The sequence below is a fragment of the Simochromis diagramma genome, unplaced genomic scaffold (genome assembly GCF_900408965.1).
Source record: "Simochromis diagramma unplaced genomic scaffold, fSimDia1.1 OVJJ01000302.1, whole genome shotgun sequence".
Classification (NCBI taxonomy): Eukaryota; Metazoa; Chordata; class Actinopteri; order Cichliformes; family Cichlidae; genus Simochromis; species Simochromis diagramma.
In genome coordinates this window covers 14,981,776-15,007,191 of record NW_024386792.1, presented here as the reverse complement: position 1 = coordinate 15,007,191, position 25,416 = coordinate 14,981,776, and the positions used below count along the sequence as shown (strand labels likewise).

General features: G+C 43.0%; 1 protein-coding gene across 1 annotated transcript; it reads right to left on the bottom strand.

Moving 5' to 3' along the window:
* Positions 1-9,608: 9,608 nt before the first annotated feature.
* Positions 9,609-25,132, bottom strand: LOC120729224 (CD209 antigen-like protein C). Its single transcript, XM_040024767.1, has 6 exons — positions 24,848-25,132; positions 23,146-23,247; positions 22,881-23,066; positions 10,158-10,294; positions 9,934-10,034; positions 9,609-9,779 (listed from the first exon to the last, which is right to left on the bottom strand). Exons 1-6 carry the CDS (start codon positions 24,990-24,992, stop codon positions 9,638-9,640), a joined length of 813 nt encoding a protein of 270 aa, XP_039880701.1. The 5' UTR covers positions 24,993-25,132; the 3' UTR covers positions 9,609-9,637.
* Between the last annotated feature and the right edge of the window lie 284 nt (positions 25,133-25,416).

Below are 25,416 nucleotides of genomic sequence, written 5' to 3'. Positions count from 1 at the left end.
CATGATTGCCCCACAAAACTGCAGTTTACCAAATAATTAAATTGAGCTTGCATTACAATAACGTTTGTGAACTTTTGTCCACTTATTACTTTGAAGGATCAGTCATTTCTAGCATAACCCACCGTGAACTGAAACTGCTGTATTAACATTTCCACATTTATCCTAAATATAGAATTAAAGAAAAGCTGAGACATCATGAATTATCTCAGTTGTAGCTGAGAAGTCAGTTAAACCTCAAAAGGTTGTTTCTTGTCTATTCAGGTTAAAGTACTAGTATGAACTGTGTCATGCCACAATCTAAAGAAACTCAAGAACAGATGAGAAACAAAGTCATTGATCCCTGTCAGTCTGGAAAAGGGCTACAAAACAATTTCAAAGGCTTCGGGACACCCTCAAACTGCGGTGAGAGACATTTCCCACAAATAGAGAACCCTATCCAGGAGGTCACAGAAGATTCCAGTACAATATTTCACAATTATGATAAAAAGATCATTTTATCAAAGTGTTAGCTTCAAATGTAGAGGTAAAATATTGCTGTAAAAGATAAAACATACACAAGTACATCACATAGATAAGTAGAATATCAGAACAGCTGCTTTCGTTATCAGTATCGTGACGTGTTGGGTCACGTCCAACAGGGCAGAGGAGGATTTGGTCTTTGAGCAGTAACACCTCGGTGGCAACAGGCATCTGTTACCGAACGTCAAAAAATGGTGGTGGAGGAGATGCGACGACAGGAGGAAACAGCCAGACATGCTGGAGCTGTAGCGCTGGTCAAGCAGGGTCGCTGGATGAATTGGGAGAGTGTTGAAAAGAGGAAACTCTCATGGAGTGAAATCTGGGGAGTGGAGTCTAATAGACTAACTTTCATCATCGACTAACTTTACTAACTTTCATGGGCGATCGTGGCTCAAGAGTTGGGAGTTCGCCTTGTAATCGGAAGGTTGCTGGTTCGAGCCCCGGCTTGGACAGTCTTGGTCATTGTGTCCTTGGGCAAGACACTTCACCCGTTGCCTACTGGTGGTGGTCAGAGGGCCCGATGGAAAAGCCATCAACGCTCAACCTTTCACCAGCCAAGAGGGGCGTCAGCTTTCATCAACATTTGTCCGGGAGGGAGACAAGCCGAGGACGAGCCCCTGAACCAAGGGCGTAGATTTGGCATTGGTGGGGATGAATGATTCAACCACTGAACCCTGCCATGTTTCTTATTTTTGTCCTTTTTGTCTTTGCTTCTTGATAAAAAAGGAGAAATATACTTGCCTACATATGCTATTCTACATGCTTTTAAACCATTTAAAATTACAATTCATAGTTTTATATGTGAATTATATAATGTTAAATTACTATTAAACAAATGACTGACTAAAGTATTTTAGGCTTTAGTTTACTTCAGCTATATTCCATATAAATCAGGTATCATACAAACATAAAAATAGCTTCAAATACAGTCATGACAATAAAAGAATATGACTTTAAGGACTTAACAACATTACTTCAGTTATACTACACCAACATTTCTTATACATTAGCACTAAGGGAACACTCAGTGACCTGCTGGGTTTTGTCCATAAAACTACTCATCTAAGATTACCACAAAGTAAAAGATCTCTCGGCAAAATTATGCAACATTTTAGGCACTACTGCCCCGATCAAGTCAGTGAGCTGGGATGTTTTATTCTAAACATGAACTACTGTTACAGCAACAGACATGGACTACTGGTGTCCCACACAACAACTCAACGTCCTCTATGTGAAGGAGGCCAAACACATGCCTGCTCCTCTCGTTAACTGAGATAAACTGCTGGCATATTGGTTTTACATCTATACTGTCTAGTCTCTCCTGGTAGACATACAGCAGCATTGTTTAATCTCATTTGAGTCATTGTTGACCTTAGCCATGTTTTTAGTCTTCTGAGAGCACTGAAGCTTCTTCCAGCCTCAGTACATGCATTTTATCCTCAGATTAAAATTATTATTATGTGCTTGATGTACCTCATGTTTGGCCCTGGCTCTTCCCCTCTGACTGCACTAGGACATATTGCCACCTGATAAAATAACACATTGATTCGTGCCATATAAAAAGTGCGACATGTCAATTCAGATTCTTTGTCAAATATACACTAATGAAACAATTTACATCAGCAGCCTAACAATTGTCATGATAATAAATACTAGTTAATCTATAGCACCAAATCATCAGTCAGTCACCCGTGACCTCGCCTCTTCACCTCTGTCTGAGCTACAACATGGCAGAGCTCAGTGAGACATTCCAAATACATGCAGTCACACATGTGCTTCAAATACAGTCATGAACCACCAGGTCATCATCCAATTCCACCTGTGATCTTGTATCGCCATTACTCTCTGAGCCGGTCTTGACCGTCGGGGGAAAAGTCACTTGGGTCAGAACATGGGGTGCCACCAGCATCCCCTGCCCCGGCGTCTGCCGGAGCAAGTGGTCGGTACGATGAGAGCCTGTCCTGGTGCAACACCACCATGCGCCCCAGGCGGTAGACCACTTCTGTTAGCCGCTCCACGACCTCCGCCGGCCCTTGCCAGTGACTGCACAGTTTGGGGGACACTCCTCTCTTGCGGACCGGGCAGTACACCCAAACCTTGTCGCCTGGCATGAAAACCCCCCCTCGGCACTTGGTGTCGTATGCTCTTTTCTGTCGTACTCCGGCGCTGGCCTGGGCCTGGCGGGTGTAGTCATGAACCACCTGCAGCCGCTCCCTCAGCCTCCTGTAGTAGTCCATCTCTGGCCCACCATCAATCTCCGGCTCGGGGGGGGACCCGAACACCAGATCCACAGGCGTCCGGAGCTCCCGTCCAAACAGCAGAGCGGCAGGTGTGCACTGGCTGGACTCCTGAACCGCAGTCTGATACGACCAAAGGACCAGGGGCAGATGTCCGTCCCAATCCCGCTGGTGGCGGCTGGTGAGAATGGCGAGCTGGGTGGCCAGCGTGTGGTTGAAGCGCTCAACCAAGCCATCGTTTTGCGGGTGGAGCGGTGTGGTTCTCGTCTTCTCCACCCCCAGCCGCCGGCAGATCTCCCCGAAGACCTTCGATTCCAAGTTACGCCCCTGGTCACTGTGGAGCTCAGCCGGGACCCCAAAATGGGTGAACATCTCCTCCACCAGCTTCTCGGCCGTCGTCGTTGCGCTCTGGTCCGGCACCGCGTAGGCCTCTGGCCACTTCGTGAAATAGTCCATAGCCACCAACACATACTGGTTCCCTGACTCTGTGACGGGGAAAGGCCCTAGGACGTCCACTCCCACTCTTTCCATTGGGGCCCCCACCAGGTACTGCTGAAGGGGGGTAGTAGAGCGTTGAGTTGGGCCCTTCTGTGCCGTGCAGGTGTCACAGCAGTGCACATGAAGTTCCACATCCTGTCGACAGCCAAGCCAGTAGAACCATCCCCTGAGGCGGTGGAGAGTTTTGGCGTTCCCATAGTGTCCTGCCCCCACCGAGCCGTGGACCAGCTCAAGCACCTGTGACCGCAGCGACCGAGGCACCAACAGCTGCAGGAGGTCTCTGCCCTGACCGGGGGCCCGCCATCTCTGGTACAGGAGGCCGTCATGGGTCTCCAGATTGTTGTGCTGGGAGTAGTAGGCCTTCACCCCGGGCTCCTGTCCCGACACCCCCGTCCAGGCGGGGCGTTGGGCCGCCTCCAGCCAGGCCCCCACCTGAACCAACGTCGCGTCGGCCTCCTGCTCCCGCTTCAGCTAATGCGTTGTCAATTGGAGCCAGCCCCCTCCACCGGCTGTGGCCTGAGCAGAAGCCACCCCCAGCACCTCCTGGGCCCGCTCCTCCTGTCGCAGGCAGTAGCGGCACTCGACGGCTACGCAGGGCCGTCTGGAGAGGGCATCAGCGTTGCCATGCTGTCAACCTGCCCGATGCTGGATCTCGAAGTCGTAGCCCTGAAGGACCTCCAGCCAGCGGGCCACCTGCCCTTCTGGGTGTTTGAAGTTCAGGAGCCAAGTCAGAGACGCATGGTCAGTGCGCAGGAGGAACCGGCAGCCGTGCAGATATGGCTGGAAGTGCCACACCGCTAGCACTACGGCCAGCAGCTCCCGCCGGGTCACGCAGTAGTTCCTCTCGGCTCGCCCCAAGGCACGACTGAAGTACGCCACCACCCATTCTCCAGCCTCGTCCTGCTGGGAAAGGACCGCCCCGACTCCTACATTGCTAGCATCAGTGTCCAAAATGAAAGGTTGCCGGGCGTGGGGGTAGGCCAGGACTGGGGCTCTGGTGAGGGCCTCCTTCAGCTGTGCAAAAGCCGCAGCACAGGCACCCCCCAGCCAAACAGCTGTCCCTTGTCAGTCAGGCGGTGGAGGGGGCTGGCCATCGTCGCGAACCCCTTGATGAGCCGACGGTAGTAGGAGGCTAGGCCCAGGAAGCTCCGCAGTTCTTGGACGTTCGAGGGAGTCGGCCAGTCCCAGACCGCAGACACTTTTGCGGAGTCAGTGGCGACACCTCGAACGCTGATCACATGGCCCAAGAACGTGGTCTCTCTCACCAACAGCCGGCATTTCGCGGGGTTGAGCCGCAGCCCAGCTCGTCGGATGGCACTCAAGACCTCGCTCTGGTGAGACAGTGCACTGTCGAAGTTGCCACCGTACACCAACAGGTCATCCAGGTACACAACGCAGCGGCTACGAGGGATATCCACGAGCACCCTCTCCATCAGCCTCTCAAACGTCGCTGGCGCATTGCAGAGCCCAAATGGCATGACCCTGAACTGCCACAGCCCCTGTCCAATGGTGATTGCAGTCTTAGGCCTTGCTTCAGGGGCTAGCTCCACCTGCCAGTAACCGCTGCGTAGGTTGAGGGAGCCGAACCAACTGGAGCCGGTAACGTAATCTAGGGTCTCGTCGATCCGCGGAAGCGGGTACGAGTCCTTCTTGGTCCTTCACTGAGATGGCGAAAGTCCATGCAGAACCTCGGGCTACCATCCTTCTTCCCCACCAGAACCACGGGTGCTGCCCATGGGCTATTGGACGGCTCGATCACCCCAGCCGCAGCCATCTCACGGATCTTCTCTTCCGCTACCTGCCGTTTTGAGAGGGGCAGCCGGTGTGGGCGCAGACGGATGGGCTGAGCAGAGCCGGTGCCGATGGTGTGCTGGACCAGACTCGTCTGCCTACAGTCTTTGTCACTGATGGTAAATATGTCCACATTCTCGTCCAGGAGGCACCTCAACCGCTGGCGCTGGTCGACGTTGAGGTCTACGCTGCTGCGCTGCCAAAGGTCATCAACAGCCTCGATGGTCTCGGACGAGGGAGGTTTGTCGGGCTGAGAGGCTGAGGCAAGTGGAGATGACCCGGAGCCATCGGCATCCGAAATGTGCTGAGCGGCAGCTGCCCAACGCCTGTCTTGTCTGGTCCCCTCCGCTCCCTGCTTTTGGCCGCACTGGAGGGCAAAAGTCTCTGCGCCAAGAGTGATAGCCAGCTTTGCGGTGTCGACGCAGGCCCCCCAGCAGCTCAGCAGATCCAGGCCAATGATGCACCGGTCTTGAATGTCGGCGAGCCAGAAGTCGTGCACCAGCTCCAGATCCTTCACTCGGATCCGCAACGGTTTCTTCCCCCGCATAACAGTTTTCTCCCCCGTCACTGTCATCAGCTGGGTGTCAACCAACCCTTCACCAGTGGCCCGGATGTTCCAGGGAGCATGCCAGGTCGTATCAGGGAAATGGTAGACCCCGTGTCCACCAGGGCCTGGCATGGCTGGTCCTCAACACAGCAGCTAAGGTAGAGTCCCTTGAGGTGCCCAACTCGGCCCCCACTGTGCATCATCCTTGGAGGGGGGCAGGAAGCTGGAGCAGTGGTCCCCTAGCTACACCGCTCCCTCCTCGTTTCCCTGAGGCTGCATAGTTCTGGTCTTCGGGGCTGGTGCTGGGCAGTCGCGCGCCACAAGGCCAGGCTCATCGCACCGGTAGCAGCGGTTGGTCGGTCGGCAAGGACGCCTCCGGGGCACCGAGGGTTGCAGCTGGGATATCTCGACGACCTCCCCCTCCCCGCCGCGGTCTGCGGCTCTGATTTGGGGGTAGTTTGGGGGGGGGCACCTGCTGGTTAGGTCGCAAGGTGAGCACCAGCTCGGCTCTTTCAGCCTCAAGGAGCGCCTCACGGAGGGTCTGAGGCATGGCCAGGCGGACGTGTTGTCACTCTGGGAAAAGTCCTCGCAGAAAAGCATGCAGGCTAAGCTCCTCACGGGCTGCTGCTGGAAACTCCGGGTAGCCACGACGAGCATACAGCAACACGTCTGCTGCAAAGGTGTCCAGGCTCTCCCCCGGCCGACGGCTCCAGTTGGCCAGCCGCTCTCTGCTCTGATCAGTGGAGTGCCGCTGCCCGAATCGCCTCTCGAGTGCCGCAGTGAGGGCCTGGAGCTCATGCTGCTCTGCCGGGGCTAGGTCAAAGAGTATCTGCAGTGCATCTCCCTCTAATGCTAGCGCTAGGTGTGTAGCAGTCTCCTCTTCGCTCCAGCCACTATGTCTGGCGGCCAGCTGCACTTGTGAGAGGTAGGGCTCTAGCGGGGTTAGCCCGTTGTATTTCGGTACCTTAACTGGCGTGGTAGGCATAACTGCTCGCGGTTGGGGGCTCAGCGTGTGGGTTGACAGAGGTAGCCCATGAAGCATTGCCCTAGCATCTGTCGCGACGGGCCGCCGCCGCGGTGCACTCGCGCCATCGGGACCCGTCGGGGGACTTACATGGCCACTCACATCCTCTCTGTTCAATCGCCAGCTTCCCAAGCGGGGAATGTTCTCCTCGACAGCTTGCTCCAGCCTCTGAATGTCTCTCTCCATTACGGTGAGGGTGAGCTATCCCACTTCTGACACCAATGTGGCGAGCTCAGACAAGGAGGAGACAGAATTCCGTTCGGTCTGGCTTCCCCGCCTCTTAGCCAGGGAGCACAGCCATTTATTTACATCTGCCAGAAGAACACTGCCGCTAGCTAACTGCTCAGCGCGGCAACAGCACAGCAACAACAACAACACACAGGGCGCCCTCTGACCCCGGAAGGACACACCGTCGCAGCGAGAGGGCGTCACTATGGTAACATAAGCAAAACATAACTGTAAAAACAGAACCCCGAACAGTCCTGACCCGCTACAATATATTGTCTCAACAATTAACCCTATGAATACGTCAGTGCCATTAGGATGAAATTATTGTGTCACCAACATTTTAACATTAGACATATAATTTTAACAGCCTGTGTAAACTAATATCCTGGCCTGCTCAAGGCTGCCGTTTTCTCTGACAGTTTCAATCAAAATTAGAAATGCTGCTCTGAGACTGAGAAAACCAATAATGCTGCCTGTTGTGCAATTAGTTTCCAAAACACGTTATTCATGGTTACATACAATTTTAGACTGATGTGGGCCAAAGCCTAGCATAGCCTGTAACGTTATTATGACCGACACATTTTATGAGTGAACTTGAGTTTAAGTGACTTACAGGTTTCTTTGAAAAATACTTTCTTATATCCAGGTTCTTCCTCTTTGCTGCCGTCTTCCTCTCCTCCTCGCAGCGCAGGCTTGCCGTTGCTAAAACTAAACAGAGCTCCGTGAAAGGCACAGCCAATCACACTGGCCATATTTGTCACATGACGTAGGACTCCAGTAGAGAACGTAATTTAACTCTTTCTGCTCCGCTGGGTGAATGAGACGCTGACAGATCGTTTTTTCTTATTATCGGGATTGTTGTTCTTTACTCGAAGAGATCAAATTATTGGTGGGGACAATTCAATAATCGCTGGATATTGGTGGGGACATGACCCTGCCGTCCATGCCAAATCTAGTGTTTGTATTGTATTGTGGCGGAGGTGTGGTCCCTGGATCAGCTGCAGGGGAGGGGTAGTGCAGTAAGCTCAAGGGGGCGGTGCCAGCGAGGTTGGAGGGACAGGTGATGGCGATTGTCCTGATGAGACTTTTCCTTTATATTGTGAGTGTGTGCTGGAAGCTGACTGGAAAGTTGGTGGACGGGGTGCCGAACTGTAGAACTATATGTGTCAGAAAGTCTCCTTGTATTTCAGGTTCATTGTTATAATTTTAGTGGTAATTTCCTTATGCATCCATAAGTGGAATAGGAGTGACAGATGGGTTAAAGGTGGGCATGGAGGGCATCAGAGATTTACTCTGAGCCCCTTCTTGTTTGCGGTTGTGATGGACAAGTTGACAAATCAGGTCAGGCAGAAGTCTCTGTGAACAATGATGTTTGCAGATGACACTTATCTGTAGTGAGAGCAGGACCAGGTGGGAGAGACTATTAAGAGGTGGAGCCATAATCTAGAGAGAAGAGGAATGAAAGTAAGACAGAATGAGTGAGGATAGAAAGAGTAGAGGTAGTAAAGATAGATGAGTTTAAATACCTGGGTTTAACAATTCAGAGTGCACTGGAGAGTGAGTGGAGATCAGTGTCAGGTGGGATTTGGGACAGAAGAATAGCAGGAAACGTGAAAGGGAAGGTTTACAAGATGGCAGCAGGCCTACTGTGATGTATGGTTCAGGTTATGGTTTGTGCACTAACAAAAACATGGGAGGCAGAGCTGTATATGTTAAGACTTTCACTAGGACTAGGATGGACAATATTAGAAATGAATACATGAGAGCGAAAACTTGGGTTGGATTTTGCATTTTTGCACAGCACACTGAGAGGATTTTTTCCCAAATCTTCAGTCTTTCCTCAATAAATGAGTCAGGTGGAGTAAAACAAGTCCAAATTGTCAACATTTTAATGATTAAATTGTAAATACAGATGGAAAGTTTATGATAACAGAATATTTTTCTATAAGATGAGAATTTTTGAGCATGGGATTGTTGAGCAAGTTTTTTAATCTAACACGTCTTAAAATTGTCATGACCAGTCACACCAAAGCAGATCGCCGGCTGATTAAAGATCCTGGATATAGTAACAAAAGACATTCTTGATTTAGAAAGCAAAGCAAAAACCCTTTAAACTTGTTTCCATCTAAGACTATGTCCACACGTACATGGGTATTTTTGTAAGTGGAGATTTTCCATTTTCGTTTAAAAAAAAAGAATCATCTTCCACACATGCATTTTTATAAAATATCTCTATGATATAATGCTGTGTCGAAATGTTGACCAATCAGAAGTCTAGATGCCTGAGAGGGTAAGCGTAAACAAAGATGGCGCATAGAAGCAGAAATGAGTCCTATGTGTGGACAGACAGTGAGGTGGAATTATTCCTTAATATTACACTTAGGTTGTGAGAGTGTCTGTGTTGAATGTAAAAGCCACGTCCAAAGTTCACTCTGTCTTTCCAAGTGGAGGGGCAGCAACTGCGTGTGTATATGTAAGCATGTAAAAACTGCAGATCTGATGTTAAAAAAGGTGCACACCTTTGACGTTGCGTGGCTAGATCTCCATTTTGCTCGTCCACATGTAAACGCAAAAACTGAATTTTTCGAAAATCTCCACCCTGGCAGGAGTTTTAAAAAAATCTCAGTTTTCAGTGGACAAAAGGCCCAAACGCATAGAAAAAGCTGTGTTTTCAAAAATACCCGTGTATGTGTGGACGTAGCCTAAGTGGCCACTGTTTTCTGTTCAGCTTCATTTCAGGAGTTGATCTCATGGCTCTGTTTTCTGCACTATTTGTTGGGCATGGATGTTAAGTTATGGAGAAACTCTCTTCTCACATATCCAGAAGTGTTTATTGGAACATGTTTCATCATTCCAGCTGTTTTGCGAGTCGTAAACCTTTATCTGTCCACAGTTTTCCGTTCTGCCACCATTTGGTTCACCACTATTCCAGTAGCTGAAATACAGATAAAATTATAAGAGTTAAACTCAACAGATCAGTCAGTCTTTTGTTTTTAGTAACAAGATATGAATTAAATTAAGTTAGTTAATGTACTTGATGATATAAGAAGACTTTATGGACAAGAGAGGAATTTAATTTTTATTTCAACCTTGTGGTCATGCGAGTCCCATCCACCCATTTCCATCTTCCGTCTGTCTCTGAGTCAGTCAGTCCAATCCACAAAGACTTCTTGAACTGGTTCACAAAATTCTAGTTGAAAGACAAGTAAGTGTAAATATACAGAACTTAAAGTGATGTGTCAGTGCATTCTCTGATTTCATTCAGTGTTTTATTCTGAACATAGTACATTAATTTATGTTTGCACACACACACCTGTTCCTCTCGCCTGTTGATAATCATCAGGTGTGCACCTTTTTGAAGACAGTCTTGTCTGCTTTCTTCCCAGGATTTCTTCTCCGAAGACACTTGGTACAAACTATCACTGAAGGCCACCCAGTTTCCTTGGCAATCTGTTTAAGAAAAACAGAATAATAATTTGGGCTTTGTTAGGATCTTATCTTTAAGGCTAATATCTCATAATTAGCATCACATATTTGTTACACAAGTGTCAGTTGTACAAATTCACAAAGCTTTAACACATGAAAGAAAAAAAAACACTGTCCTATTGTTGCACAATATGTCTAGTTTACATCAAATAAAAAAGTTTTTTTTTGGTTTTGTGTTTTAAAAGAACATGAAAAGAAATGCCTCATTTTTGTGCATTCAGAAGGAGTGTGTGGGAAATATATATTTTATCTAAGGATTTTGCTTGAGTCAGCAACTGTTACTGACCACTGAAAATAAGGAGAAACTCGAGGTTTTGTCCAAAGTCCACTTCTCAGTTAGAAGGCTTCATGGTGCTTTAGTAATTTCTAACATAACACACACTGTGAACTGCAGTATTAAAATTTCTGTCATTGGTTAGGTGTCTTTCACAACTAAATATGGAAATAAAAAAACAGCTGAGACATACTGGTTGAAGTTGAAGATAAAAATGAAGAGAATCTTTTTTCCTTCTCTACATGGATTAAAGCACCAGTATGAACTATATCTAAATAGACTTAGAACATATGAAGTATTCATATATTCACATTAAGCTTAATTTACATTTAATTCTAGGTTTTACTGAGGCTTTCTTTTTTAATAGTATGGAACTGTCCAGATGTTAATATGATGGAAGGGACACTGAATTTCACTTTTCAAGTCTTAACCAGTATCGTTAACGCTGTGATTCAATAATGCATTAAATGAGAAAAAACCAACAGCAACACCGTCATGTACTTGTGTTAACTTCAAATGTAGAAGCAAAAATTTCTGTACGAGATAAAATGGAAACAAATAATTACCCTGAAGTTTTCTCTGAAGATTGTCTCTATTTTTGGTCATGGTCTCTCTCTTTAACTTTGTTGTTGTAACTGGTCAGCAATTGGTCCTTTTCAGTTTTCAAGTTGTTGTAACTGGTCAGCAATTGGTCCTTTTCAGTTTTCAAGTTGTTGTAACTGGTCAGTAACTGTTCTCGTTCGGTTGTCAGGTTGTTGTAACTGGTCAGCAATTGGTCCTTTTCAGTTTTCAAGTTGTTGTAACTGGTCAGTAACTGTTCTCGTTCGATTGTCAGGTTGTTGTAACTGGTCTGCAATTGGTCCTTTTCAGTTTTCAAGTTGTTGTAACTGGTCAGCAATTGGTCCTTTTCAGTTTTCAAGTTGTTGTAACTGGTCAGCAATTGGTCCTTTTCAGTTTTCAAGTTGTTGTAACTGGTCAGTAACTGTTCTCGTTCGGTTGTCAGGTTGTTGTAACTGGTCAGCAATTGGTCCTTTTCAGTTTTCAAGTTGTTGTAACTGGTCAGTAACTGTTCTCGTTCGATTGTCAGGTTGTTGTAACTGGTCTGCAATTGGTCCTTTTCAGTTTTCAAGTTGTCGTAACTGGTCAGTAACTGTTCTCGTTCGTTTGTCAGGTTGTTGTAACTGGTCAGCAATTGTTCCTTTTCAGTTTTCAAGTTGTTGTAACTGGTCAGTAACTGTTCTCGTTCGGTTGTCAGGTTGTTGTAACTGGTCAGCAATTGGTCCTTTTCAGTTTTCAAGTTGTTGTAACTGGTCAGTAACTGTTCTCGTTCGGTTGTCAGCTTGTTGTAACTGGTCAGTAATTGGTTTCTCTCGCTGGTCAAGTTGTTGTAAAGACTGTGTAGCAACACTGTGTCCATTTCACCAGGAGATTTGCCTTGGGTGACTGTAGGACATGCCAATATCAAATAAAAACATTGCCTGTGAGGATTTTAGCATGCTAATTACATATTTCTTGTACTCACAGAGAAAAACCACAGTTATGAATCCAATCAGGAGGAAAAGACACAGCAGACCCAGAAGAATCACAGCAGCTCTGCAGTAACTCTTCTTTACAAATTCAGACTCTGCAGGTAGAAGTTTATATTTGTTACAATGCTAAAGGTGAAGAATATTTATATCCTCATATAGTTTATCATAACATAAAATACTATTTTCTCTACAAAGTAACATGTGAACTTCTGCTCTTGAAATCAACATCTGACCACAAAGAAGCAAACTTGTTTCTGTGTGATTATGACTGTGACACAAATACTGTGATTGTCGCACAGTATTTTATTGTATCATTTTCTCTTTTGAACTTAGAATCCGACAACCACACACCACAGTATAAATTAAAACTAACACTGAAACTAATAAAAACCAAAGATTTTTGGTTTATTAAACTATTAAAACTGAACTGAAATAAACACACGCTGAATGTGTTTGAGCCTGTCCTGAATTAAAAACAAAAATTACAATTTAATCAAAATTATGGGCCAAGGGTCACCTGTCAACTAGTCATTTCAGCACAATCAAATACAGATTAAAAAAATACCTTAAAATATAAATCTTTAAAATTAAAAACAAAACATCCAAAACTACAGTAACTTTGCAGCAAACCGGACCCTACATCTACCCGGTATTAGTTTTACTTTTTGTTTTATTTCTGCACAATAATTCATCATCACATATCAATGCAGTATCTAAATCTAATATGTTTACTTGTTTTTGTTTATTACCTGGGAGTCCAAGTCCAGTCGTTTCACATTGCACAGTTTGACTCACTTCATCATCGATATAATTGTCTTCTGAAGTTTCTACCAGCCTTCTCAACTTTATGTTGCTGCCTGATATTTCTTCCATGCCCATATAGGCTTGATCCATGATTTTACTGGTATTGCTGGCTCAGTTGGGTCCTTATGTATCTGAGGCGATCAGCATTTTGTGAGCGTGTGAACTGTGTAAAAATCCACTGGCACAAGCAATTCTTTATTTAACAGGAAACTGAGAGCTAGAGGAATGAAATGCTGCTTTCATTTCCCTGAATCCTGGCACACCTCAGGACTGTTGTTGGGTTATGACTGCATTTGTCTTTGCCTTTGAATACACAGACAACACTCAACTGAAACCAATTACTGTATGTCATACTTGGAGTACAAGTAGAACAGTAGAAATGACCACTGCATGGGAGTTCATTTGCACACATGCTGGCACGGTAAGAACACTTTTTGTCTATATATACACTTCCTCTCCCGCTCGCCCCTGCTGGCGGTCTATCCTTCAAGCTCGGGTCCTTGACCTGGGAGCTTGAGGGTCCTGCGCAGTATCTTAGCTGTTCCTAGGACTGCGCTCTTCTGGACAGAGATCTCCGATGTTGTTCCTGGGATCTGCTGGAGCCACTCGCCTAGTTTGGTCACCACACCTGGTGCTCCCTTGGTATTTCTCGAGCTTCTCGTGTTCCTTCTTCCTGATGTTGCTGACATTGGGAACCACTACATCTATCACTACTGTTTGACTATGTCCGGTTGGTTAGCCACCACTGGAAATCCCATATATATATATTAGGGGTGCAACGATGCTCGTATCGATACTGAACCGTTCGATACAGTGCTTTCGGTTCGGTACGCATATGTATCGAACAATACAAAATTTTTAATTTATTTGATCAACTTTTCTTCTGACTATGCTGTCTGTGTTGCAAGCTCAGTGGATCTGCGTTCGACTACTCCGCCTAGGCTGCACTGTCGAGCGCAGATCCACTGAGCGCAGCGCAAGCTAGCAAGACAGGAGCTAAGCTCGTTGCAACATGGCAAATTGAACCTCCCCCACCCTCATTCAGATCTGGCCTTTGGAACTATCTTGGTCTTCATGTGAAGTATGACCCTGAAGGTAAGCACGTCATGGACAAAAGTAAAACAGTATGTCGAATGTGCCACGCAATGCTCAATTACATGGGTGGGAACTACTGTGTTAGCGCAGTTAGCTTGTTAACGTGTTGACGTCGTCCAGCCCCATGCACGGGGCGATCCGTGGTAGCTCGTTAACGGAGATTTACCATGTTGTGGCGTTAACGTCATTTCAGATTAACGCTGACAGCACTAGTGGGAACAAAATGAATATGACTGCACATTTACGCCGACATCATCCTAGTGCAAAGATAAGTGGAAGCAGACAAAAACAACAAGCACGCATGCTACAAACTTTACCCGAGTCATTTAGACAGCCGTTAGCACATGATTCTCCTTATGGGGACCTGATATATTTAATATGCTGCTGAGAGTATACCCTGGAAGAAGCGTATAGTATAGCTTTTATTTTGGAAAGAGCCATTTCTCTGTAATAAACTCTCTTTTCCAAAGATGAGTGTTTTCCCAATCAGATAGAATTATTATTTTATCCCCTTGTTGTTTCAGCAACATTAAATTTAAAAACTGTACGTTTGAGTTAAAATATATATTTATAATTTTAATAAATGACAAATTAAAAAAGCATGAACATTTTTTTGTATCGAAAAAATATCGAACTGTGACACCAAAGTATCGAACCGAACCGTGAATTTTGTGCATCGTTGCACCCCTAATATATATATATATATATAATTAAATAATTTAATTTTGTAACTTCTTCTCACAGCACAGACTACTTTTGATGCAAAATTTATATTTTACATTACAGACAGGTCAGAGAGATGGACATATACTTCATTCTTTAGGTGAACCCACCACCAATAAGCAGCCATTATCATTTTTGTAATTGATTTAGTGAACTAAGTTGGATGTATCGCTCTCTCTTTTTTTAGTTTATTTAACAGAAAAATGAAACTGATGCACTCTCATAAACTTAGAATTAACCCTTTAAAACTACATATGGCTACCAGTGGAAACCACCATGTTTCCCCACCATCTTGAATACACTAGCTGAAGTGTGCACCACCTTTCTATTTAATTGCACTTTTGGCTAGAGACCAGCCAAATACATTGTATTCCAAATGAGGAGAAGAATAAAATTTGTGGGCATTTGTTTACTGTAGGGGCAAATTTTAATTTGTGTCTGCACCTTAAGACTCCAGATGTGAAGGATAATTTCTATCTCTTACCATCTGAGAAGACGTCCTAACAACCTAACTGGCATCTAGATAAAATATTAACCTTTTCACCTTAACCGAAGTCAGGAAACTAACATACAAATAACTGCATATGCATGCTTATTTATTCCCGATATTGTGACAATGACTTATTATCAGAAGATTAGACACCTTTTTGTCTCAAGACAGCTGAAAACAAGCCTGCTAAATAAGAAAAACCTCTGCGGGTGATAAGCTAACATTATAGCAGGAAATTTTTGGCTGGAAAAAAATCATGCTTTCCTTCTGATAAACAATTTGATTATATTCTCACATTGTATGAAAGTCACTAAGTGACCAAGTACAACATTGCTTGATCCACTTAAAAGAAGGTTTCAGTAATGCCGGCTAATTTTAAATTACAGCAGCTAACAGCAGCTGTGACGGCTGCAATTACAGCCAGATACAGTGGTAATATCAACTAAACATCAGTGTTACATTAAAGATGTACAATAACACTACACTTACATATTTGTCTTTCTTTAAATATGTAAATTAATTTACTGGGTAATAAAGAATTGGTTTTGGTTTAGAACTAATTTACTTATAAAATCACATAATACTGTATTCTAAAATAAGTGCACAAATTTTAGTTTACACTGTTATGTCTATGATTTAGTCTTTCTTTGTTTTCTGAGTTACCTCAATGGAATCTGCTCCCAGTCCCTTGTTGGATAAGCTAAGAGGTGGAAAAGGGATGGAGCAAGCCCATATGGAGAACTGCAATTTGGGTCTTGACCACTATTTAAGTTTCCCCTTTGTCTTGTTTAGGTAGGTCAGTTTGTTTGAGTTAGTAGTATTGTTTGTTGCCTGCTTTTGAGTAGAGCTCTGTTACTTTGATGTGTGTTGTGTGTGTGTGGGGGGGGGGGTGCCTCCACAACCATCCACATCACCACCATGGCTTACAACAGCGTGAGGTGGGTGACTATTTTTTGCTGGTCACATTTTCTCTATGGAGGCCATGCAAACAGATCCTGATTTGCTGGTTTATGGGCTCAGCTATGAAAAGAATGTTCACGATTATGAAATATCTAAGACTGAGAATACTCCTGTCAAAACACAGTAACAAAATGACTGTTGGTGGGGCAGCCATCAGCAATCCCATTAGCAGAGGTGCAGTCATTAAGCCACCAAAGACGCCTTCCTCAGACTGTCTTATTCCTCTTCACAATTATTTGGTGTTGCTCATACTAAAGACTGTCCTACCATGGAGAATACTAGTTTTACTCTTCCTGTGACTACCTCTGTTTTTGACTGTTATCCAAAACGAAAGTCCAAAATGTCAGTCTGGACCAGAACTTTAAAACTAGCAGGAAATAAACCTTTGAAAACTGCCATCTTGACTCCTCTTTCACTGTTTTAACTTCATGTTAGTCCCTCCTATCCCGCTGGTAACATACAACTTCTTCCAACTGACCAGCCAATCAGTCTTTCCAAAGTTGTATTTATATCATTCCCACAAACCTTCATTGCACTCAGCACATGATTATTAAGACATTATTTTGTTCTCTCCTAATTCGCCACTAGATGTCACTGAAACAAAGCTTTGACGAACCTATTTTCAATACAATTGATGAAGTGGTTCAGTACTAGCTCATGGCTTCATTTTCACATCACTACAGTGATTTTTAAAAAAGATGCTCTTTCTGTCCTTGATGATTGCTGCACCCAGAAGCAGAGCAGAATATAAGCATTGCGAAGGGGGAAAAGTCGTGATAGTTTCTATGTAAAGTACATATTAGTGTACTACTGCTTATCACATCCTTAAGCAACATGCGTATGATGTCACATTCAAAACCTCAGATTAACTATCCCATTTAACATTTGCGTAATTCTTTTAATTAGTTGGAGAATAATTGCAAATTGCCCATGCTGTGCGACGTAAGGAGCACTCTGATTAGTGTGAGACAGTCTGACTGCTTGAATTTTTCAACACTGACTTTCCTAGACAGTGTGCTGCTTGTACAAAGGCATTCAGCCTCGGTATTTACACTTTATTCAACATGGATATATGAAGATCATTACGAGTGGTCATTGCTGCCAGTTAATCTTCAGTTAATCAAATTGTCTTCCCTTTATTGTGACATTCATTGTGATTTGGTGCTATATAAATAAAATTGAATTAAATTGAGGATGTATCATTTATGTAAAGTGCTGAGGATTGTCTCCTTGTCAGAAATAGGCCATCTCTCAGCTTCCAAGTTAGGAAAAGTGGCACAGAAGTCTTTTTTTGACAAACAAGTTATTTATTAGTTGGTTTATTTATTTAATTATTGTTACCTAAACAAATAACATAACCTTTTGGATAGCAAAGCTGTTTATACAATAAAAACACAGCACAGCAGATCAATAGTCTGATCACAGGCCCCCTCAGACTGCAAGGTGAAATATCCTTTAGCATGAACAACAAAACAAATTGCTTTAACTTATTTAACAATACATACATCGTAAGTGAAAAGAATATCAAATAAAACTTCATGTTAAATGACAGCACATACAGGGAGTGCAGAATTATTAGGCAAATGAGTATTTTGTCCACATCATCCTTTTCATGCATGTTGTCTTACTCCAAGCTGTATAGGCTCGAAAGCCTACTACCAATTAAGCATATTAGGTGATGTGCATCTCTGTAATGAGAAGGGGTGTGGTCTAATGACATCAACACCCTATATCAGGTGTGCATAATTATTAGGCAACGTCCTTTCCTTTGGCAAAATGGGTCAAAAGAAGGCCTTGACGGGCTCAGAAAAGTCAAAAATAGTGAGATATCTTGCAGAGGGATGCAGCAGTCTCAAAATTGCAAAGCTTCTGAAGCGTGATCATCGAACAATCAAGCGTTTCATTCAAAATAGTCAACAGGGTCGCAAGAAGCGTGTGGAAAAACCAAGGCGCAAAATAACTGCCCATGAACTGAGAAAAGTCAAGCGTGCAGCTGCCAAGATGCCACTTGCCACCAGTTTGGCCATATTTCAGAGCTGCAACATCACTGGAGTGCCCAAAAGCACAAGGTGTGCAATACTCAGAGACATGGCCAAGGTAAGAAAGGCTGAAAGACGACCACCACTGAACAAGACACACAAGCTGAAACGTCAAGACTGGGCCAAGAAATATCTCAAGACTGATATTTCTAAGGTTTTATGGACTGATGAAATGAGAGTGAGTCTTGATGGGCCAGATGGATGGGCCCGTGGCTGGATTGGTAAAGGGCAGAGAGCTCCAGTCCGACTCAGACGCCAGCAAGGTGGAGGTGGAGTACCGGTTTGGGCTGGTATCATCAAAGATGAGCTTGTGGGGCCTTTTCGGGTTGAGGATGGAGTCAAGCTCAACTCCCAGTCCTACTGCCAGTTTCTGGAAGACACCTTCTTCAAGCAGTGGTACAGGAAGAAGTCTGCATCCTTCAAGAAAAACATGATTGTCATGCAGGACAATGCTCCATCACACGCGTCCAAGTACTCCACAGCGTGGCTGGCAAGAAAGGGTATAAAAGAAGAAAAACTAATGACATGGCCACCTTGTTCACCTGATCTGAACCCCATTGAGAACCTGTGGTCCATCATCAAATGTGAGATTTACAAGGAGGGAAAACAGTACACCTCTCTGAACAGTGTCTGGGAGGCTGTGGTTGTGGTTGAGTTTTTTGGGTTCATTGAGAACATGGTTGTTGTTCAATAATAAAATTATTCCTCAAAAATACAACTTGCCTAATAATTCTGCACTCCCTGTATTTAGTCAGTTTTTTTGCTACTAGACAAAAAACTGTCACTTGTTCCGAGAGGCAAAAGAGGAACTGGGGTAATCAGAATTTGAATCAGCATACATAAGTAAGTCATGGGTGGCAGACATGTATGTGAGGGTAGTGAAAAAACTGTTATGAGGATATTGAGCAATGTTGTGCTTGTTTAAGCACAGCATCGATTAATTAAGCATTCTCCTTTTTAAATGTGTAATTTTTAAATCAAATATAGCTTACAATCTAGTGTAATAACAAGTCACATTAAAGCAGATCCCCTGCTGGTTAAAGATCCTGGATATAAGGATAAGTATTACACACATCTAGGTAAATGTATTTGTAGGTGTGCAACCGCCATGAAATTTCCATCAGATGTCGGTAACAACCCATTCAATCCACAGATGTAAAGAAATCAAACAATAGATATGCATAGATTAGGTTATGTTTAAAAGTGAGAAATAACACAGGGGGAAAGTATTAAACATGCTTACTCAAATGTATTTAATACTTCATACAAAAGCCTTTGTCTGCGATGATTGCTTTAATTACGATGCCTACTTGCATTGCTTGGGTGTGATTTTGGCTCAGTCTTTCACACAAACTATCTTCAACTCCTGAAGGTTCTATAGCTCCTTCTGTGAACTCTGAGCTTTGCTTCTTTCCATAGATTTTCAGCTCGATTCAGGTCAGGCGATTGGCTGGGCCGTTCTAGCAGCTCCATTGTCTTTCAGCTAAGAGTTTCTTTAACTTTGTTTTTGGGATCATTGTCTTTCTGAAACATCCACCCTCGTTTCATTTTCATCATCCTGGTAGATGGCAGCAGATGTTTACCAAGAAAAACTTGGTACTGTGGAGATACAGAAATTCTTTTATTGCTGCCATATAATCTGCATCATTATAATCGCATTGATAACATTCTTTACAGCATTATTTCATCTAATAATATTTCTCACAGTATTGATATTGCATTAAAGTTGTTTATTGAAGATGTTCATTTGAGGATCCTTCCATTATGTTAACTTTTTTTACAAGTACAGTCAGAAGTATTTCATACACATTGCATAGTATTTGTGCTCATTAAGAGTTGTTGCTTAGTCTACAGAGGGTCTTAAGCTTTGTGAAGCGCGACGTCTTCACAATCTATTGTGTTAGAGACTAGAGCATAAAGGATAACTGCAATACATGCTTACAATAACACATATAATCTAGGAATGTGTCAGGCCTGAGGCCTTAACTCATTTAGCTTCTAACTGTATTTTAGTCTACTTGGTAACAGATGACCAGAGTCAATAATTTGCCCCAGAGACCCTGAGGGCTTGAAGTTTATTACTTTGTATGGAAGGTGTTATAGAAAAGAGAAGTTCTATGTCTGTTTATAGCCATTAAAGATGTACAAGATGTACCATTCACTGTAACTAATGTCTTTGTAAACATACACGGCAGACCCAGTGGCATTTTGATAAGTTTTTATTAATCCCTACACGGTTGCTGTACATTCGCACTCAGAGCTGCAGCTCCCCCGCTGCTTTATAAGTGTTCTCCATATGTATTTTTGTCAGAAGACATATGCTGATGTTTTCTCCTGACTGTTAATAAACTCACCGTTTGATTGCACTTTTCTGGGGCCTCCGTGGGTTGTGACACTGCTCTACATTGATCGATTTCGCGACAGTACATTTTTACATTCATCCTCCTTTCAATTATATGAAAGATGCCAGTGCTGAATGTTGAAAAATAAAATAACCCAACATTATGATGAACCCACCTCCAAACTTCATTATTTGTGTGGTGTTTATTGGGTGATATGACTTTTGACCTTCAAACATGCTATGTATTAGTCTCATCTGGCCAGACTATATTCTAACAGTATTTCACAGGGTTGTCAAAGTGTGGTTCAGCAAACTCTGAATGCGCTTTAATATGCTATTTCTTCACCAATGGAGTATTCCACATTGAACGTTTACACAGGCCATGACAGTTGTGTGCTTTACTTATTTCCTTTGAAATGAATGTATCAGCTAATTTCTGTAGCTTTCTGCAAGGGGTCCTTGGCCTTGAACATCTCTTTTAATAATCGTTTTCACTTCTCTGTCTAAAATCTTTTTGGGATCGTCAGGTCTTGATCGATTTATGGTATAATGATGTTCTTTCAACTTCTTTTTTTACCCCAACAGTGCTCACTGGAACCTTCAGTAGTTTAGAAATTCTTCTGTTATCAATATGTGTTGCAACAGTCTCAAGAGACCACATTGGTTTTACCCATCATGAGATGTTTGTTAAGCAAAACCTCAGTAATGACACAGCTTTTTATAGCCCATCAGTTGAGACTGAACCAGCTGATAGTAATTTGCCTAAGTGACAGAATTGCTTTCTTATTACTAATACAGTTCAGCTGGTGTCACAGCTCTCCATGCCTTTTTGCACCTTTTTCATGTGTTCAATACTTTTTCCGTGTCATTTTTCATTATTATACATGCTTGTAATAATGACTTGTATGGACTGGATGGGTTGTTACTGACATGGCAAGAATTTTATGTTAATTATACCTTTAGAAATATATTTACTCAGAAAATTGGTGACTTATTTTACTCGCTGTAAGTGTCCACTGCTTTCTGTTCAGCTTCATTTCAGAAGTTGATCTCATGGCTCTGTGTTCTGCAGTATTTGTTGGGCGTGGATGTTAAATTATGGAGAAACTCTCTTCTCACATATCCAGAATTTTGCACTGGAACATGGTGCATCATTCAAGCTGTTTTCTGAGTTGTAAGTTTTTATCTCTCCACAGTTTTCATTTCTGTCACCATTTGGTTCCCCACTATTCCAGTAGCTGAAATACAGATAAAATTATAAGGGTTAATCTCAACAGGTCAGTCAGTCTTTGGTTTTTAGTAACAAGATATTATAATTTTGTTAATGTACTTGATGACATAAAAATGATGACAAAAAACTTGATGACATTCTCTTTTGTCCTCTTCTTGTTTTGAAGTCTTGATGGTGTTACAAGCATCACCACATCTATATTCAGCCGTGTGAGAACTGAAGAAGGCTGCAGATATAATTGGAGCTAAGAAGTCAGTTAAACATCTTTTTTTTTTTGTCTATGCAGGTTTTAACAATCAAAAAGCTATTAGAAACTGTCTAAATGTGAACATATAGAATGTTGATATTTTCACTCACATTAGACTTAGATCAAATTGACATTACATTTACAACTTTACTTTTCAAAGGCCTTTCTCAAGATCTGTCCATCCATTCTATAGCACTTATCCTTACCTCGGCCGCGGGGGGGTTGGCATGTGTTCAGAGGGAGATTGGCAGTCTGACACAGGGCTAACACACAGACAGACAACCATTTTCAACTACATTTACTCCTATGGGGAATTTTGAATGATCCTAACCCACTAGAGAATGAGTGAAACAATGCAAACATAGGGAGAACATGCAAACTCCACACACACCACACAAACCCAGGATTCCTGCCTCACCATGCTTTTTAAAAAGCTACATTTGTTAAAGTGTTAAAGAGACAAAAATGTTGTTAGAGATAAATGCACGATCGTGGCTCAAGAGTTGGCAGTTTGTCTTGTAATCGGAAGGTTGCTGGTTCGAGCCCCGGCTCCGACAGTCTCAGTCAATGTGTCCTTGGGCAAGACACTTCACCCGTTACCTACTGGTGGTGGTCAGAGGGACCGGTGGCGCCAGTATCCGGCAGCCTCGCCTCTGTCAGTGCGCGCCAGGGTGGCTGTGACTACAATGTAGCTTGCCATCACCAGTGTGTGAATGGGTGGATGACTGAATGTGTAAAGCGCTTTGGGGTCCTTAGGGACTAGTAAAGTGCCATACAAATACACGCCATTTACCATCAAGCATTAAGATATAATTACATTGAAGCTTTCTCTGAAGATTGTCTCTGCTTGTGGTCATGTCTTCCAATCTTTTCTGGAGCTGGTCTCTCTCTTTAACCAGATTGTTGAAACTGGTCTGTAACTGGTTTCTCTCGCTGGTCACGTTGTCAGCAAGCTTGTGTAGTATCACTGTCTCCATTTTCCACTGAGATTTGCCTTGGGTGACTGTTGGACACATCATCATAAAATAAATACATCACCTGTGAGGATTTTAGCATGCTAATTACATTTCTGTTGTACTCACATAGAAAATCCACAGCTATGAGTCCAGTCAGGAGGAAAAGACACAGCAGACCCAGAAGAATCACAGCAGCTCTCCAGTAACTCTTCTTTACATCTTCAGAACCTACAGGTAGAAGTAAATATTTGTTATATGTCTAATAATAAAATATGTTTATATCCTCATAGGGCTGTTTGATATAACGATATATATCAGATGACGATATAAAAACGTCTATTGTTTCATTTTATGCTATCGTTTGTTTCGTGGTGTCGCAAAAATTCTTTGACCGGCTGGAGCAGCATCTAATAACCAACTCGCAAAATAAAACAAAATAAAAACAAACCAACAAACACGAATACACCAGACATTATGATACAGACTTATAATTTGCACCGATGTTTTTTCAAAATTCTATACGTGAAAAGTGAGCGCGAGAGCCCTCGGTGCGCCTGCTTACTGCTGAAGTCAAAGTAAACTTTATTGTCATCTCTGCTACAGTCCAGTATATAGAGAGACGAGACGACGAGGCTCCAGTTACAGCAGTGCAAGTAAACAAACAATAAATATAAGAAGAGTAAGAAAATAAATATACACTTTAGGACCAGGGGTAAAGGGATCAATAACAATTTAAAATTTATAATTTACAGTTTGAGGGTTTAAAGTTTCACACACAACCCGTCGAAAGGGGAGGGGGGTGGCTGCTTCCAAATAGAGCACATTTCATTTATAATGATGTAAATCCAAGCCCATTATGTATTCATGATTTGAATCCTGGGTTGTGTGAAATCTCAGAAATGCACCCTAGACAAAGTAATTCTGTGAACTAAGGTGTAGGTCTGTTAGGTTATGTTGTGGTGATCCTCGGTTTGAGGGATGGGTGTTCATACTGGAGTGCAAAATTAAAAACTATGGAAGATGGACAAGAAAAGTTCAAAGCCATCAGGTGCTCAGTTTAGAAAAAAGAGAAAAGAAGTGGAGGAGAAAGGAGCAAAAGATACAGGTAAGCAGATGTGTCAGTGGATAATGGCAGGTCATCCTGAAACAATCAGAATCAGAATACTTTATTAATCCCTAAGGAAATAATGTGGATTACAGTTGCTCCAAAAAGAAATGGTAAAAATAGTAACAGTAACAGACTAAACTCTTAAACAATACATTATGTTACAGATTCTAATATTAATTAGTCAGTGTCAATTTTTGATTTGTCCTGTTCTCATTGTATGACGAATTATGATGGCTGTTTGGTAGCCATTTGCATACAATGCATACTCTCTCTCTCTCTCTCTTCATATGTGTGTGTGTATAACAGTTTTATGTTAATGTACAATACTTAATATGTTTTGTGTGTGTGTGTGTGGGGGGGGGGGGGGGGGGGGTGTTCGCCCAGGGCGCCAAACAGGCTAGGACCGCCACTGCATGCATCGGTTACATCACTCGACTCCAGCTACCTGACGTGCAGCTGGAAGCACTTCCCGCAAGTCGAGCTGCCCGAGATTCACAGAATTTACAGAAAATGTTACATTTTTGTGATTTATATTGTTAAAAAATTTAATTAAATTCCATAATGTTATGAACATGTACACGTACGTATGTATGCATGCATATGTATACTTTCTTCAGACAGTTTGTATAGAATTCTCAGTTTTATTTTTAGTTTAGTTTTGTGCACAAAACTTTAGCAACATGTAATTGTAATACCTATAGATAGGTTTGTGGTTTTTACCTGGGGGTGAAGGTCCAGTTGTTTTACGTTGTATGGTTTGGATCACTTCATGATTCACATAAATGTCTTCCACAGTTTGATGCTCCCTTTTAGACTTTCTGCGACAAGCTAATACTTCATCCGTACTCGCATAGACTGCATCCATGATTTTTATCTGTATTGGAGGTTTATTTGGGTCTTTAAGTCTCTGAGGTGATCAGTGCTTTGCGAGAGTCTCTGTAGTTGTGTGTAGTAGCTCTGAACTGTGTGAAAATATATTGACACAAGCAGTTCTCTTTTTAACAGGGAACTGAGATCTGATGGCACTCCTCAGGACTGTGTTAGAGGTTTTGACTGCATTTGTCTTTGTATTTGAATATGCACTTAGTACTAGCTGCAGCACTTTTTCCACTTGAAAGAATTTAAAATATATCACACATTATAAGCAGTGATGGGAATAACGGTGTTAGTTGCCATCAGTAACGCTGTTACTTTTTTCAGTAACGGGTAATCTAACTAATTACTACTCCTATCGTTACAACGCCATTACAGTTACTAACAAGAAAATGCGGTCCCTTACTATTTTTCAA

Bases quoted from the DNA above. Each gene is read 5' to 3' on its own strand.
- LOC120729224 (XM_040024767.1), bottom strand. From the start codon at position 24,992: ATGGATGCAGTCTATGCGAGTACGGATGAAGTATTAGCTTGTCGCAGA. The intron at 10,295-22,880 runs GTAATTATATCT...TTTCTTAAACAG, and splicing joins TCTTCAGAGAAAGCTTCAAT to ATTGCCAAGGAAACTGGGTG. The intron at 9,780-9,933 runs GTTGAAATAAAA...TCTGTATTTCAG, and splicing joins GGGACTCGCATGACCACAAG to CTACTGGAATAGTGGTGAAC.